Here is a 14,244-nt window from a genome sequence, read left to right on the forward strand (position 1 = left end):
TGGTGACCCCTGACCCCTCCTCTCCTTCACCCTGTGCACTCAGGACACCCCCTCTCGTGCGGAACCCAGCGCACACTCTTCTCCATCTCGGAGCCTCCTGTCCTAGCAGCAGCAGGTGCGAGCCTGTGGCTCTTGTCTCTCCTTCGTTTCCCTCTGGAGGGAAATGCCCAAGTGCAGGGTCCCTGTCACCCAGGCACCACCCTATTCACACTGTTGGCCCATAGCCCGTGGCTCACTGGATCGGCTTTAAATGTATTTATTCTTATGGAGACGCAATTCACGTAACACAAGGTTCACCATTTGAAAGTGCGTACTCCGGTGGTTTTAGCCCATTCTCAGAGCTGTGCAGCCATCGCTGATGTCTAACTCCAGTACATTTGAATCTCTCCAACGAGACCCCACACCCACCAGCAGTCAGTAGCTCATTTTGAGGAAAGGAATGCCGGTGGGTGAGGCTGCGGAGCAGGGGGTGTGAGGAAGTGGACCTGACAGAGCCCAGCACTGGGCCTGAGGCCCCGAGCGATGCCTGGGGGAGCTCTCTGCATTGCCCCAGTCTCTATGGACCCTTTTCCACCCCCCTTCCCTCACCCACCCGCTCAGCTTTATCCGGTGGCTCCCTTGGTTAGGTGCCACTTGTAGTGAGCTCCTGTAAGTCTGGGCGGAGATAATGAGCGCTTTCCCCAGCTCTAAGCACCGTGTTCAGACCGGAGCTGGAGGCTGTGGCGGCTGCAATTTCCTAGTGGCTTCCTGATAGGCAGAGCCATTTACCGGGAGGAGGGGGGCTGCGCACCCCAGCCCCTGTCTTTCCCACCTGATGCAGGCTGGCAGGCGTACAGTGGCTTCTGCTCCCGCCTCCTTTGGCATCCAGTACTTGTTCTCTGCTCGCCACCATGGGCCTGTCAGCCACTGATTGGGACATTGGGACATTGGGTCTGCCCGGCCACTTCTCAGCCTCTGGGGTTTGCCGCTGGGGACGTGGGGACACTGTCCGCTCTGGGCCAGCGTGGGTCAGACCCTTCGCCACAGTGGGCCTGCGAGATGATCCCAATGTAGGTGTTAGGGGCCATGAGGAGAAGCCCATTCTGAAAGGAGAGAAATAAATCTGCAGAGTCCAAAGGAGCTCACAGCTAAGTATATCTTTCCTGGAACCCTTCGTTCCCTGACCTCTAAATGCATTCGCATGTAGACCCGAGCTGCCTGGGTAGCTTCGGGACATGGCCTTTTGGAGTTGCACCTATGGCCTCATTAGTTAGATAGGTCAGGTTCAACGTATAGGCCGATGCCAAGCATTTCATGTTCTGTCTTTGGTGGGGTTTGCGGGATCCCCTCAACCCTGTCACTGTGTCTCCGTTGCCCTACCTGCAGCACAGCTGGGACTGGGGTGGAAGTTACAGAACCTTTGAATGCTATGATGGCGATCTGTTCTCGCCATCAGTGCGTTTTAGACGAAGGTCAATAGATCACTGAAGTGTACTGCCGCCTTCACTCTTCCTGGATGGGTCGGAGAGCACCTCACACTTTAGAGCCCCTCACATTTGCACAGACTGGTGTCCTACAACTAGAGATTGCTGGCTTTACCACCCCTGGTATTCCACTGGCATCTCTGCTCAAAAGAAAGGTCCTCTGTAGAGCCTGATCTTCGTGACTGAAAACTGGTAACCTGGAATGGCACCAGGTGGCATCCGGGGGCTGAAAATTCCTGTCGTGTTTGTTAGATCTTAGGATGGGTCGTTTCTCTGTGGTTCTGATGAACTAGGGGAGGTGCGGTGTTTGTGCAGAATGAAGATCCAGAGCTCGATAGCAGTGAAGATACGTATAAGTAAACAAGGTGGCGTAGAGGAAAGAAAAAAACAGCAGACAGGTAGGCACGAAGTCTAGAATTAGTAACCATGTGGCCAAGGGCAAGCTGGTGTCACCCCCTTGAGCCTATTTTCTCTGTTGGTCAAAGGAAGGGTTTGAACGAGGTGATATCTCAATCCCTTGGGGGGGGGGTGGTGGTGGTGTGGGACCAGGGGCAGAGCTGGCTCCTCCCCCTCCCCAGGGAACCGACTCTTCATTCATCCTAGTAGCCAGGGGGGCTGGGGGCGGGGGGAGCACATCCCTCCAAGAAGTTGTTCAAGTTTCATAGAAAATTCTGTGAATTCCTCTTCCTGCTTTGGCTCTGGGGAGAGCATGGTGCATCCTCTGGCCATGGTGAGGGTAGCTCAGAGGAGCAGAGACCAGTGTGACGGGGTGATAGCTGCTGCTCAAGGCCATAAAAATGGCCAAAGATGAAGAGATGTAGGGGCCAAAATGACAGATTAGGTAGGTCTAGACAAACTTGGGAGTAGCCACCGAAGATAGGTTTAGCAGTAAACTTAATGGTTTAGGGAGAATACCCATAATCCCTTTGTGGCCATCTCTCTGCACCTAAGTACCTCCTTAGCAGCTCAGGAAATGTGAGCTGGGACTCTGAAACTATTACCTAAATCCCTTAAAGCAACAGGATTCCTGACTCCTCATTACGGACATGAGTTTGGATTTACTGAACGGAGTAGGGCCTTTATTTCATGAGTTACTGAGCATCTAGAGCCTGATGCCCTGAAGTCCAGCTGCTCCATGTTAGAGCAGGGCCATGGCTTTGTGGTGCACTGAGCTGGTGTGCAGGCGCTTTTGAAGACCCTGCTAGGTGCAGAGACGGGCTGACTCATGAACTTGCCAAACACTCTGGGTGGGAAGATTTGCATCTTTGACGTCAGCCTGGCTTCAGGGTGGCAGTGTGTGTCTCTGCCTTCTCCCTGCTCCTGCCATGTGGCTCCCACGTGGTTCCCAAGACTTACACTGGAGTGATTCAGCAGGGACCTTGGAAAGGGAGAGCTTAGCCTGTTGGAAGCAGAGGTTGGGGGTGGGGGGAGTCAAGGAAGCGGCATTTCTGGGAAGTACTGGACCAGGTGGGGTGGGCCGAGCACCCACTTGGACCCTCATAGTTTGGGGTATTCAGAAGGTTTTAGCCTCCACCATCTGCTTAGCACAGAAGATGCACAGGAGTGTCTGCTGGTGGTGGCCTTGCCCATCTTACCTCAGTTATGCTGGTGGTTCCGGTGCATGAGACCACCCTACAGAGGTGAGCCCTAAACATTTGACTCCTGCACTTGTGAAGTCAGTGAGAGAGTGTGGGGTGTGGAAGGGACACGGCACATCACTCTGAACCATTCCTTGGTCGCACTGGCCCCAGCCGTGTCCAGCACACGCATGCTCTGCGCTTAAGCTTTTAAACGATAAGACATGGAAGTGCCTGACTCTGGGTCCCTCTGAATGTGGTGCCATCGCCCGCCTAGTGTCATTGCAACACCACCAACGCTGTCTACATGGAAAGGAAGACAGTGATCGTGTGTAGGTTTCTCGCTGCCCACTTAGTGTTGCTTTTCCAGGAGCAGGCAGGGAAGTTGGTGCTAGGAACTTGTAGGCAGCAGATGTCTGTATTAAGCCCCGAGTGTCTTGCCTTTGGGGGACAGTGGGACGGGATCCAGGGGGTGCAGTTGTGGCTCTCTCGGTTGCCCAGTACAGCTGAGGGCGGTTGGTGGACACTCACAAGAAGGCAGGAGTGCATGCAGCAGATGACTGCCTGGAGGGCACACTCCTGTGTCCCCACGCCTGCTTCCTGGCCCTGGCCGGCTCCTTTTCAGTTTGGATGTCTCTCAGAGGTTTGTGTGGCCACTGCTGGCCCTGTTCAGTGAGGATTAAAAATATAAGTAACATAAAAATTGCTACTTAGAATAAAATTGCCCCCTTCCCAACTTTATGAAGGAACTGTCCAAAGGGGCTGAAATAAAGCGGAGACAGATCTTCCCCGAGACACGAGGCACAAAGTCTGTGCATTTCAGCTCTCAGCCCCTATGATACTCCACAGAAGTGGGGAGGAGGAACTTGCCCAGGGAAAAGCTCTTCCGTAGTGCCCTACACATGTGTAATCAATGGCCCTGTGAGACTGCTGTTTCAGGGGCCACAGCGTTGACTTCCATCTACTGCTGAGTCCCCTGACATCCCCACCTTCCTTTGACCTCTGTGGAGAAAGGTCTTCACAGCTTTGGGCTGGGCTGAGCAGTGGTTACTGTTCTGACCTCTGGTCTTCACAGTGGCTGCATTTTAGCAGCAGCCCAGCTAACGACTTGGCTGAAGAGATCCTGTAGACGAAGGAGAAACCCTGTGAGAAAGCGGGAGCCTATTCCTAAGCAGGCGGCGTTCCTGGTGACCTCATCTTCCTCCCAGCTCGAGTCCAGTTGGAGCTGTGTGTACAGGGCAGACTTCCAGTTCCTTCTGTCTGGGACCCACAGTGGCAGATATAAATAGACCAAGACTTCGACTGCGGCCATTGTTCTCTAAGCGCCCATTGTTTTTGGGAGCAGAGTGGCTGTAGCAGTTGAGTGTTAGGCATGCTCTCTCTCTCCTCTCGCTCCTTCCTCCCTCAGTCTCTCTCTGTCTCTCTCTCTCTGTCTCTCTCTCTCTCTGACACACACACACTATGCAGAGATCTGAATCCCAGCTCTGCTGTTTTCCTCAACTGTCTTGTAAGAAACTTGAGGGAAGAACAGGTTCCACGACTGGTAGACCAGCTGGCTCCAGTGAGGCTTCTGCCCAAGTCTCTCCATGATGTATTTGTGGCCAAGACGAGGCTGTGTGGATCCAATGATAGTCAAGCCAGGAGGATATGTAACTGGTTGAGCAGCTGTAGCCAAAGGGTCTTGATTAACGTTGGTGTCTGAATGATGCATGGTCTCTGGTATTACCTTATGGGGCTCAGAGCTTGGTCATTGCCTCTTTAACGTTTTTGTCAGGGGCTCTGATAAGAGAAGGATGCCAGAAGCTTACTTAGTAAGTGGCAGATGGTGCAAAGCTCATAGGACGAAGACAGATTCATGATATAAAAATGACCTCTACATGTGGAAACATGGGTCAGAACAAGGTGAAGTTTAATACAGATAAATGTAAAGCTCTACTTGAGGTTAATAGGATTCTGGTGGTGCCGACATGGCTCATTGGCAGTGCCTGAGCAGGGGCCTGGCATGCATGGTGCATGGGTGGCTTTTGGAGGGTGGCTGTTAGAAAAGTGAGTGTTCGTCTGCACCAACAGAAGTGGGCGGAGTAGGATGGTTACCCCCGTGGCCTCATTTCATTCCTGGGAAGGGTGGGGTTCACTTAGGATGTTCAGAGGCTCTTCTTAGGAACATAAGCTTACAGGATTGCTTGGGGGTGGGGGAATGGCCCAAACCATGCCATCATGAAGGAATCAAGGGATTTTATCACCTGGACAGAAGTGATAACAGAGGGATCAGTGAAAAAGGGTGAAAAGCTGGTAGATGAGGAAATATTAAAGTTGTACCATGCGGCTTCCACCAGTGGAACTCGGCCCGATGGCTAGAACTCATAAGAAGGCAGATCTGAACTCAGTGTGTGTCATTAACAATAAGTACTGCCGTCCATCAGGGACATTCAGTGGCTGGAAGAGCAGACAGCGACTGAACGTGTTAAGTGAGGAGTTGTGAGGAGAGACCTCGACAGGCCTTTCCGGAGAGTGTGGTGGTTGTGTCCCAGGTCCTGCCCTGCCTGGATTGTCATTACTCACTAGCAGGGAGTCCTTTGTGGACGTGGAAAGCTCGGGTGGGAGATGTTTGAGGAGTGTGTTGGTCTTTTGGGATTTGTCCCTGTGCTGGGAAAACGGGCTCCTCTGTTCTTACTTTTCATTGTGGTTTCCCCGGGTTGAAATCAGACAGTTGCCCCGTGCGAATGTGTGCGAGCGCGCGCTTCCTTCTCTCCCAGATTTATTTATTAAAAGGAAACACATCTGCATGAGAAGCCTCAGAACACAGGAAGAATGTCCACTTTGTTTTTCTTGCCGCAGCACCGAGACATGGGGTTCAGCTTCCTCCGAGGCGTTTTGAAGACTGGCTTTCATCTCCAACAAGGCTCTTTCCCATTGGAAAAAAAAAATGGCCCTTTTTTGGTTTAAAAAATTATTTGTATAGTGTATAAATAAATAAGAAAGTCGAGAGAGAATTTCCCTTCCAAATGGATGGGAAAATGCTACTTTCTGAACACACCATTCACTGGGAGTAGGTTGCTGGCTCTTCCAAGCCCCCTGTGCCCCTTTATTCTGGTTTGAAATGTTCTGATAGTCACTTCCCCTGCCATTTCCTTCCTTTCCCCATTTGCTGCTTTGCCATCCCTCCTTCCCTGGTCCTCACCCAGCTCTTCCCACCGTTGCCTCTCCCGGCTCCTACCTGCCGCCAGTGGACCCTGCCCATCACCAACTCCCTCCTTGCGCTTGACCTTGTCCTTCTGCTTTTCCCGGGCAGCCTTCAGCGATGGGAGCCACACTGAAGAGGCCCGTCTCTGTGTTTGTTTCCTGCGTGGGAGGGAGAGGCAGGCCTTGAGAAAACAGTTCAAAAGTGCAGAAAAACGGTGCCGCTTCCACTCCATTTGTTTGCCCACATTTTCTCTCGCCCTCCGCCTTGCCCAGCCCAGCCTGCCTGGTGACGCTCAGGAGCCCCCACCATGCCTATCTTGGCCCTGGACCAAGTGCCCATGTGGCCGGTGCTGGGTCCGAAGTGGGGTGGAGCCCTGAGCTCAGGTGTCGCAGCTCTGTCAGCAGAGAGTCTTGAGATTGAGGTGCTTCCGTTCTCCAGAGAGAACCTTCTCTGTAGTGAACATGACGGAGACAATGAAAAGAAATATTCCTGTGCTCATTGTGAGGATTAGACTAAATACCCATCAAGATGCCAAAGCCTACTACTACAACTGGTGCCCACTTGTTTCTGCTCCCCTGCTTTGAACTCTGCCAGCAGGTGTGGGTAGGAAACTCCTGGTTTCCTGTCTGAGGGTCTGGGTGGCTCATCTTGGTTAAACCATTGAAGTTACCTGTGTGTGCCTCAATATCTTCACGTCTGTGATGAAGACAGTCCCCAAACCTGGTTGTTGTTCAGGATCATATGAGAATATGGGAGAAAATATTTTCTGAAACATAAAGTTCTACTCAGACAGCAGGACTGAAAACTATAGCTGGGGATCCAGTGAAATGAAAATGAATCTGGTTCACCCAGTCACTCGCATCACCCATTGCGAGATCTCGGGGAGCGAGGCCTCAGACCTGCCATGCGAACTAGTTGGAAGGGGGCGCTTGGATAACAGCAAGATGTCAGATGTGTCCCGCGCTCTTCTTGCGTGGGGTATCCTGTGCCATGCTGGTAGCAAAAGCCTTTGACCTTGAGAGTGTTGTAGTTGCAGGCGGGCAGGGGCTTGCCTTCCCTCTGAGGCATAGGATCTGGAGAGGACCAATCGCATGCCCGTGGCTCTCTGCCAAGCGCTGGTGGTCAGGGCCCAGGCCTCGCTTTCCTCTGAGTAACCTGCAGGCCCGGCTCTGTGTTTTCATCACACTGCTCTGGGATGCCCGGTGTGGAGGGGGCCAACGGTGATCACCCATGCAGCCATGGTTGGAACCGTGGGAAGCACTCTGTAGAAGGCTCTGCATGGTCATTTCAGAACTGCAGCTTTTAAAGTGCTCTGTTGAGGTGGGCTTCGCCTGCGGGAATCCTAATCTCAGTAGTTAAAACCTCCTTTTAAATTGTGAGCGGTTATTCATTTAAGGGCACCCGAATGACTGGGGTACAAAGGCAGCTTGGGTCTTGGCAGTTCCAGGCCTAGAGAGAAAAGGTTGGAGTCCAACACTGTGGTTTTGTTTTGTGTCCTATTGAGTCCGCGATGGCACCCTTAGTAAGTTTTAAAAACCCAAAGGATCTCAGGCCCACTGGATCCTGTAGCTGTGAGGTGTCTTCATGGCAGAACAGAGGATGCAGAATCGGTAAGAAACTAGTTTGTTCTGTTAAAACAAAGACCCAGATTCAGGGGATGTCAGTTTCCACTTATGTCTCAGAATCTCCTTTTTTCTTTTTCTTTTCATTTTCTCCGTTGTACCTGGGGAAATGGCCAGATTCCTTCTTTTTGCTCTAAGCATTGTGAAATAAAATCTTACGGGGTTTTTTAAAAAATCTTTATGTTTTACAAGATGTGTTTCAGTTCAGTTCATCACCAGCAATTTATTGAGCACCTACTTACTATGTATTAGGCTTCGGCATTTTCACGTGCATTTAATTGAACCCTCGCTGCGGAGCAGGTACAGAATCCTAGAGGACAGCATGCCCCGTCTCGCTGATCTCTGAGACCCATCTTCTGCACCTTCCTAGCTGGGGCCGCTAAGGAACTCACATGGTGAGGAGTCCTTCTGGCAGGGTCATCCATTCATTCAAATGTTTCCTCTTTCGGGCCGTTCGTTCCGTGGTGAGGGTGGGAGGTTTGAACTGTTCCAAGGAAAGAACCAGAAAGTGTAGCTGCAGGACCCAGGGGGCAGTTGTGCTTTCTGGCTCCGCTCCTGGAACGGAAGAGCCTCGCTGGGTCCTCCCCGAACACCTGGGATTGATTTGGGCTTCGCTCTGACTTTGAAACATTTGCTGAGGTGGAGGATGGTGAAGGGGGTAGGAAAGAAATAAATCCAGTGATTAAAAATAGCTTTTGCATGTCAGGTGCCTGAACGAATTTGGGAACATGCCTGCAATCCCTTTTGTCTGGCAGGTCTGAACCCCGGCGCTGCCGAATTACAACCGCTTTCATTTGTTTTTCCTGCTCCCCGACCATGTAATGGTCAAGGGCTCATTGGAACCATGTGTGAGCCTGGTGAGTCACCAGATCCTCAGGACTTCAGTGGGAATAATGTGTTAAAACGCCTTTGGGGGGCTGGGGCGGGGGTGGGGGGAGGCGAAGGGAAAAAGGGAGAGGACTGAAGTCACTTCCTACAGATGTTGAGCGCCCAGCCTGTCTGCAGGCGTCTTTCCCAGGCCTGGCTGCAGGGCTGAGGCCGGCCTCCCGGGGCAGCTAGGAGCAGGCTTTGCCTTCCGGAGGGCCACGTCCTTTGTCCTGGGGCAGCTTCCCTCTGAGTAGAGGCATTTGTCTCCGAGTTGACAGGTTGTACCCAAGCAGCCTGCGTCCCCCAGGGACAGTGTGCAGGTAGCAGAACCCAGACGGTGTGATGGGAGACAGGCTTGCGCTTTCGGTCAATTCCCTGGAGGGTGAACTGGGGATTTTCTGTGCAGCTTCTTTCTCTTTCTTTGGTGTCATTTCCTATTGGCTGGTGATGTTCAGGGGGTGGGGTATTAAGAGAAGGGCAGCCCTACCCGGGTTGGGTCAGTGAATGGAGCACTGGCCTGCAGACTGAAGGGTCCCCGGTTTCATTATGGTCAAGGGCATGCACCTTGGTTGCAGGCTTGACCTGGGAGGCAACCAATCAATGTATCTCTTCCACATTGATGTTTCTCTCTGTCTCTCCCCCTCCCTTCCACTCTTTCTAAAAATCAATGGGAAAATATCCTCAGGGTGAGGATTAAAAAAGAAAGAAAGAATAAGGAAGAAGCCCAGGGGCATGTTTCCCTGACTGATAGGAGTCTCTTTGGGGGCTCATGGTGTCCCATTATTTGGGGTCATGATGGACTGTTTGGTTGGCCCATCGAGGGCAGTGAGCCATTTTTTGCTTAGGCCTTGCCCCAGCCAAGAGTCCCGCTTGTCCCTCGTTGCTCTGTCACATCATTAAGTTTATGAAACAGAGCTGAGGGGCTGAGGAGGGCCACGTCTTCTCTCCTTTGCATTAACCTCAGCCAGAAGCATTTGGATTGCGCTAGCTCCCTCCACTGCCAACTCTGCCTGCCACATTCCTGGGGCCTGAAACAGGATTTGGGATCAGGATGTAGGAGAAAGAGGACCCTTTTCTGGTCCCTTCATTCCTAGTTCCAACCCCGTTGAACAGGCAAGAGAGACTATTGCAGAGAGTCCCTTCACATCCTTCTGAGATGGTAGTGTTTTCACTGGGAAGGCCTCTTACAGACCAGTGCCAGCTGCCCAGGGCAGTCCATGCCGGAGTCAGTTAGCAGTCACTGGCCACAGCCCCTGTTCTGTTTCTATTGACCTGAATGAGTAAAGGCATCCTCTCTCCTCCACCGGGACTTGTTCTAGGCTGTTTGGCACCCGCCTTGGGGTACTTGACAGAATCCCAGCCTTTTTGCACACTCCTGGTGAGAGCTAAGGTTCCTGGGGACCGTGAGGGAGAATGATCCCTGGGTGTCAAAGGTAGCACTCACTACCCTCCCTTGAAATCCTGTCTCTCTCTCTCTCTCTCTCTCTCTCTCTCATCCAACTTCTCCACTTTCCAGATCATGGTAGGGTCGCTTCCCCTGTGGGCCTGTGTATGCGATGTAGAGCTAGATGTCAGCGCTGTGGAGAGGAGTCCAAAGCCTTCTTTTCTTTTTCCACGAGTTTATCTGCCTCTCCTAAGCTTTCCCATGATGACTCTCCTGTATCTCAGAGATATCCCCCTCCCCCCCACACCCCCACAATGAAATATCTGTGGGTGAAATGATGTGTTGTCTGGGATTGGCTTCACAGGTCGTCAGTGTGTGTGTGTGTGGAGGAGATAACATAAAAACTGTTAGGGTTGATCGATTTGGGGTAGAGATTCATTGTATTCTTCTCTCTGCTTTGGTATGTGTTTGAAAATTGACATAATGAAAAATTTGAAACCCTATGCGGGATGTAGACACTCCCTGTCCACAGACCTCTTTTTAGCAGGGTGCCGAGTGGCTCACCCGGCGTGATCGCATTAGTGGTAACCCGTGGCTTTTGACCAGCAAACCAAGTCAAGCCCAGGGCCCGTCCCAGCGGGTGCCTCTTCCTTGTCGTCAGAATCCTGCCTTTCCATCTGTGACAGGTGCTCTTTTATCCTCCCCCATGAACAAGCTTTCTTCTTGGTTTCCTTTCTCTTTAAGAAACACATTTCAGTGAGACTCTATGTAACTAACTCACTTTATAGTATGTGCTCGGCTGCCCATGGGGGTGACTTGGAGTGACCACGGACAGGGAAGGAGCCAGGTGGGTGTGTCACCTGTGTCTCTTTGTAGGGAAGGCTCATTACCCTCAGTCCCAAGAGGGGAAAAGGTTACAGATGATTCTGCATGGCTTTTATTTACGTCTTTATGGGACCAGCCATGTGAAATTCTGGCTTTCTTCAATCCAGGAGTGGTTTTAAGTTCTTAATTATTTCCTCAAATGTATTTAATTTTCAAATAAGAACTGAAGGTCCTGGTTTTTTTTTCTCTCAGCTGTAAACATTTTAGCCTGTTTGGATCTCGGGTCGATTCCTATTTGCAGCAGCAGTGGGAGAGTAGAACATTGGACCTAAGAGTTGAAAGGTTGGGTTCCAGCCCAGCCTGGACCCTCCCAGCCCTGGGACTTGAGGCCAAGTTCTTAAACTCTTAGGATCTTGGTTCCCTCATCTATGAAATGGAATCTTGTAATGAATACCTTCCCAGGCCCCTCGGAAGTTTCAGGTTGTGAGGGTATGTGGTGTAGTGTACGGGAAGGGCTTGGTGGACATAAAGCAGTTTTCAGAGGGAAAGAATATGATTTATGCTTGGCTTTTCTTTCATGCTGCCATTGCTTGGACAATCCCCAGCAGGCACCACTAGTATCGCCATGGTCATGGCGAGGGTTTGGCCAGCCCAGTGGTTGCCTAAGACTGAAACGCTGAAGCGTGCACCCGGTCCTTAGCTGTGTCCCTCAGTGCCTCACCCTCATCCCAGATGCTCCAGTCCTTCCTGCCACTTACTTGAGGATGGAGAGAGGACGACTCTCTCAGGTCAAGAAAGCCAGATGTCTTGAACCTCTCCCAGGACAAACCCCACTGCGAGCTCAGATTCTATGCAACCCTGTTGCTCTGTGAGCCGCTCAGGGCTGAGAAGTCACATGGAACGCCCCTGACATTGAACAGCCCTGCACTTTGAGTTCCATACAAGTGAATTGAAACCTTGTTCTACATGTGAGTTAAAACATCCACCGGGCATATAGGCTTTTGTTCAGGGTGAGGCCACAGTGAAAAATAAGCAGATGTTTCCCTGCATTGAAAAGGCCACGGGCTCATTATACGCCTACGGATTCAAGGAACGCTACCTGCTCGTTTCCGTCTCCGCACTGCAGCCGCGCTAAGGCTAAGGCGGCGGGGCCTGTGTTTATGCCCTCGCTGTGGTACAACTCCTCTCAGAAACTTAGGGTGATTCTTGTAAACACTAACTCCTATTTAGGGTCCTGAAAAGTGATGTCAGTAAGAAGTCTGATATACTTGTAATGCATATATGTTCCCAGGTTCTAGTGCACTCTGCTGGTTGGAACACCCCCCTGTATTGATATAGTCAGGTGTTCAGAATTTTGAGACAGATGTGTTATGTGAACTGAAGATATCACCATGACCGTGATGAACACAAAGGCAGTTTTCGTTCTTGTCCGTAAAATGCAATCAGTTGATTTCTGTGGAGGCATTGACTGAGTTCTCGGCGCTGCCCCTTCCATTAGAAATACTTAGTACCTAATGCAAAAGGATTATAATTAGACCTGAGAGCGAGTGTGGTGAGAATAGAGATGCCTGCTTAGGCTCCCCTGTGTCAGGTCCTCCACCTGCGTGATGACTTCATGACTGTTGCTGTTCCCTGTAACTGATGGACCCGCCAGAGTCATAAACTAGCAACTTAGAGGGAATTTTTTGCGTTCACATTTTGCATGAGAAGAGTTTAATATTCACATCAGTATCCACTGTTGAATGTGATTATTCATCATTATTTAAAGGCAGTGTCACTGCTACTGAAAAAGACAATCCCTTATAGAGGATGTTTGATTTAAAAAAAAACAAAACACAACACCAAAATTCCACCCTTTATAAAAACGGCGGATAACGTTCTGACTCCCCTGTCTGAATCCGTTGGGTCCCAGGGCCATGATATGCCCTCTCCTGAGCTCAAGTCCAAAGGCAGGTGTCCCAGATGTGCGGGGGCGGCTTCCATCACTGGGCTGGGAGCACTTTTCCAGGAGATCCAGCACTTTGAGCCTCAGCCGGGGGCAGAGCCGTGGGCCCTGTGCAGCTGCGGCCGCCCACATGTGGGCCAGGCTTTACAGCTGGCATTGAGGTGGACAGGCAGAAGTCATTCCAGCTGCTTCCCTCACAGAGAACAAGCGAGACTTGGAGAGGCTGGCTCCCCGACAGGAAGCAAAAACCTACACGGAGAGTTGTGAGCCCAGAGGGCCTGTCCAGAGCCTGCTGCCGGGGTAGGCGGGGTTACAGGGAGCAGGCTCCAGGAAACCGCTTCCTCAGGCTTTCTGCTGTCCTTGGCCTTCACATGGCCCTGGCATCAGGCTGCCCACGCTGCCCTGTGAGGAGGTGCCTGGGCCTCCTGGCCAGCCTCCTCCTTCAGGTCCAGTTTGCAGCAGAAGCCTGGCTGGTCCGTTTGGCCTGGCCTGTATTTTCCACATGTGTTGTCCTGGCCAATTTCCGCCATCAGCAAAGTCCTTTTCATCGCGTCATCAATCTAACGGAGGGAACAAACGCAAAACCCACAACCCACACAGTCGAAGTTCATGGATTTGTGTTGGATGGGAGTGAAGGGAAGGAAAGTTGATTCACATTAAGAAAACACGGTGCTCGCTGGACATTCGTTGACGGACTTGCGTGTTTTGCCCCCGTGCTAGGAGTTAGGGAGGCTGCCCTTGTCCCTTCTCTCAGATGACATGCTCTCGGTTAAATAGTCTCTTTTTCTAAAGCAAAACCGACTGCTCTAAGTGGAGACATTTCTGGACCTGCCACTTAGCTGTTCTAGGGCGTGTGGAGCAGGGACAAAGGGAGAGCCTTGATGTGTTTCTTAGTGACTCATTTGATGATGACACCATTGTTTGAAGGGTTGAATGTTACATAATCAACACTGTATCCCCTCCCCTCTCCTCCCCCCCTCTAACAATCTGGGATTTTCCATCATTTTGTCAACCTTCCTGCAGGCATGTTGATTTTTCCACTAGATTTTTTTGGGCACGTCCCAGGGCAACCCAAACTCTCCACTCCCCAGATCTTCAGATCCCCGCTCTCTGGAGGGCCTGGGAGCAGCTGAGTGAAGCTGCTGTGCCTCCAGGGCAGATGGACTCTGAACTGTGTCCTGACAGCCTGGCTCAAACCTCAAAGCTCAAAGCACAAAGCAGGCAGAGGGAAGGTGCTGGCTGCCCTTCTTTCTTGTAATGCAGTTCCCTTCACTTGGACGTTCAAAAGCAACATGTCTCCTCCTTTTTTTCAAAGGTCGCCCATTGTCATCGTTTCCCTTGTATGTTTCCATGTCATTCAGCCAAGAGCACATTGCG

At 51.4% G+C, this 14,244-nt stretch overlaps 1 protein-coding gene across 4 annotated transcripts in view; it reads left to right on the plus strand.

Moving 5' to 3' along the window:
• ETS1 (ETS proto-oncogene 1, transcription factor) overlaps positions 1 to 14,244 on the plus strand; it is a 65,522-nt gene that overhangs the window by 15,029 nt on the left and 36,249 nt on the right. Inside the window, exon 1 of one of the 4 annotated variants that reach the window (XM_036353290.1) lies at positions 8,676 to 8,703. The exons of the other annotated variants lie outside the window; for them this stretch is intronic. Coding sequence (XP_036209183.1) covers positions 8,691 to 8,703 — 13 coding nt within the window. The 5' untranslated portion in view covers positions 8,676 to 8,690. Of the gene's footprint in view, positions 1 to 8,675; positions 8,704 to 14,244 lie in introns of those variants that run through there. 4 annotated transcript variants of the gene reach the window in all.

Source organism: Myotis myotis, unplaced genomic scaffold (assembly GCF_014108235.1).
Source record: "Myotis myotis isolate mMyoMyo1 unplaced genomic scaffold, mMyoMyo1.p scaffold_m19_p_20, whole genome shotgun sequence".
Classification (NCBI taxonomy): domain Eukaryota; kingdom Metazoa; phylum Chordata; class Mammalia; order Chiroptera; family Vespertilionidae; genus Myotis; species Myotis myotis.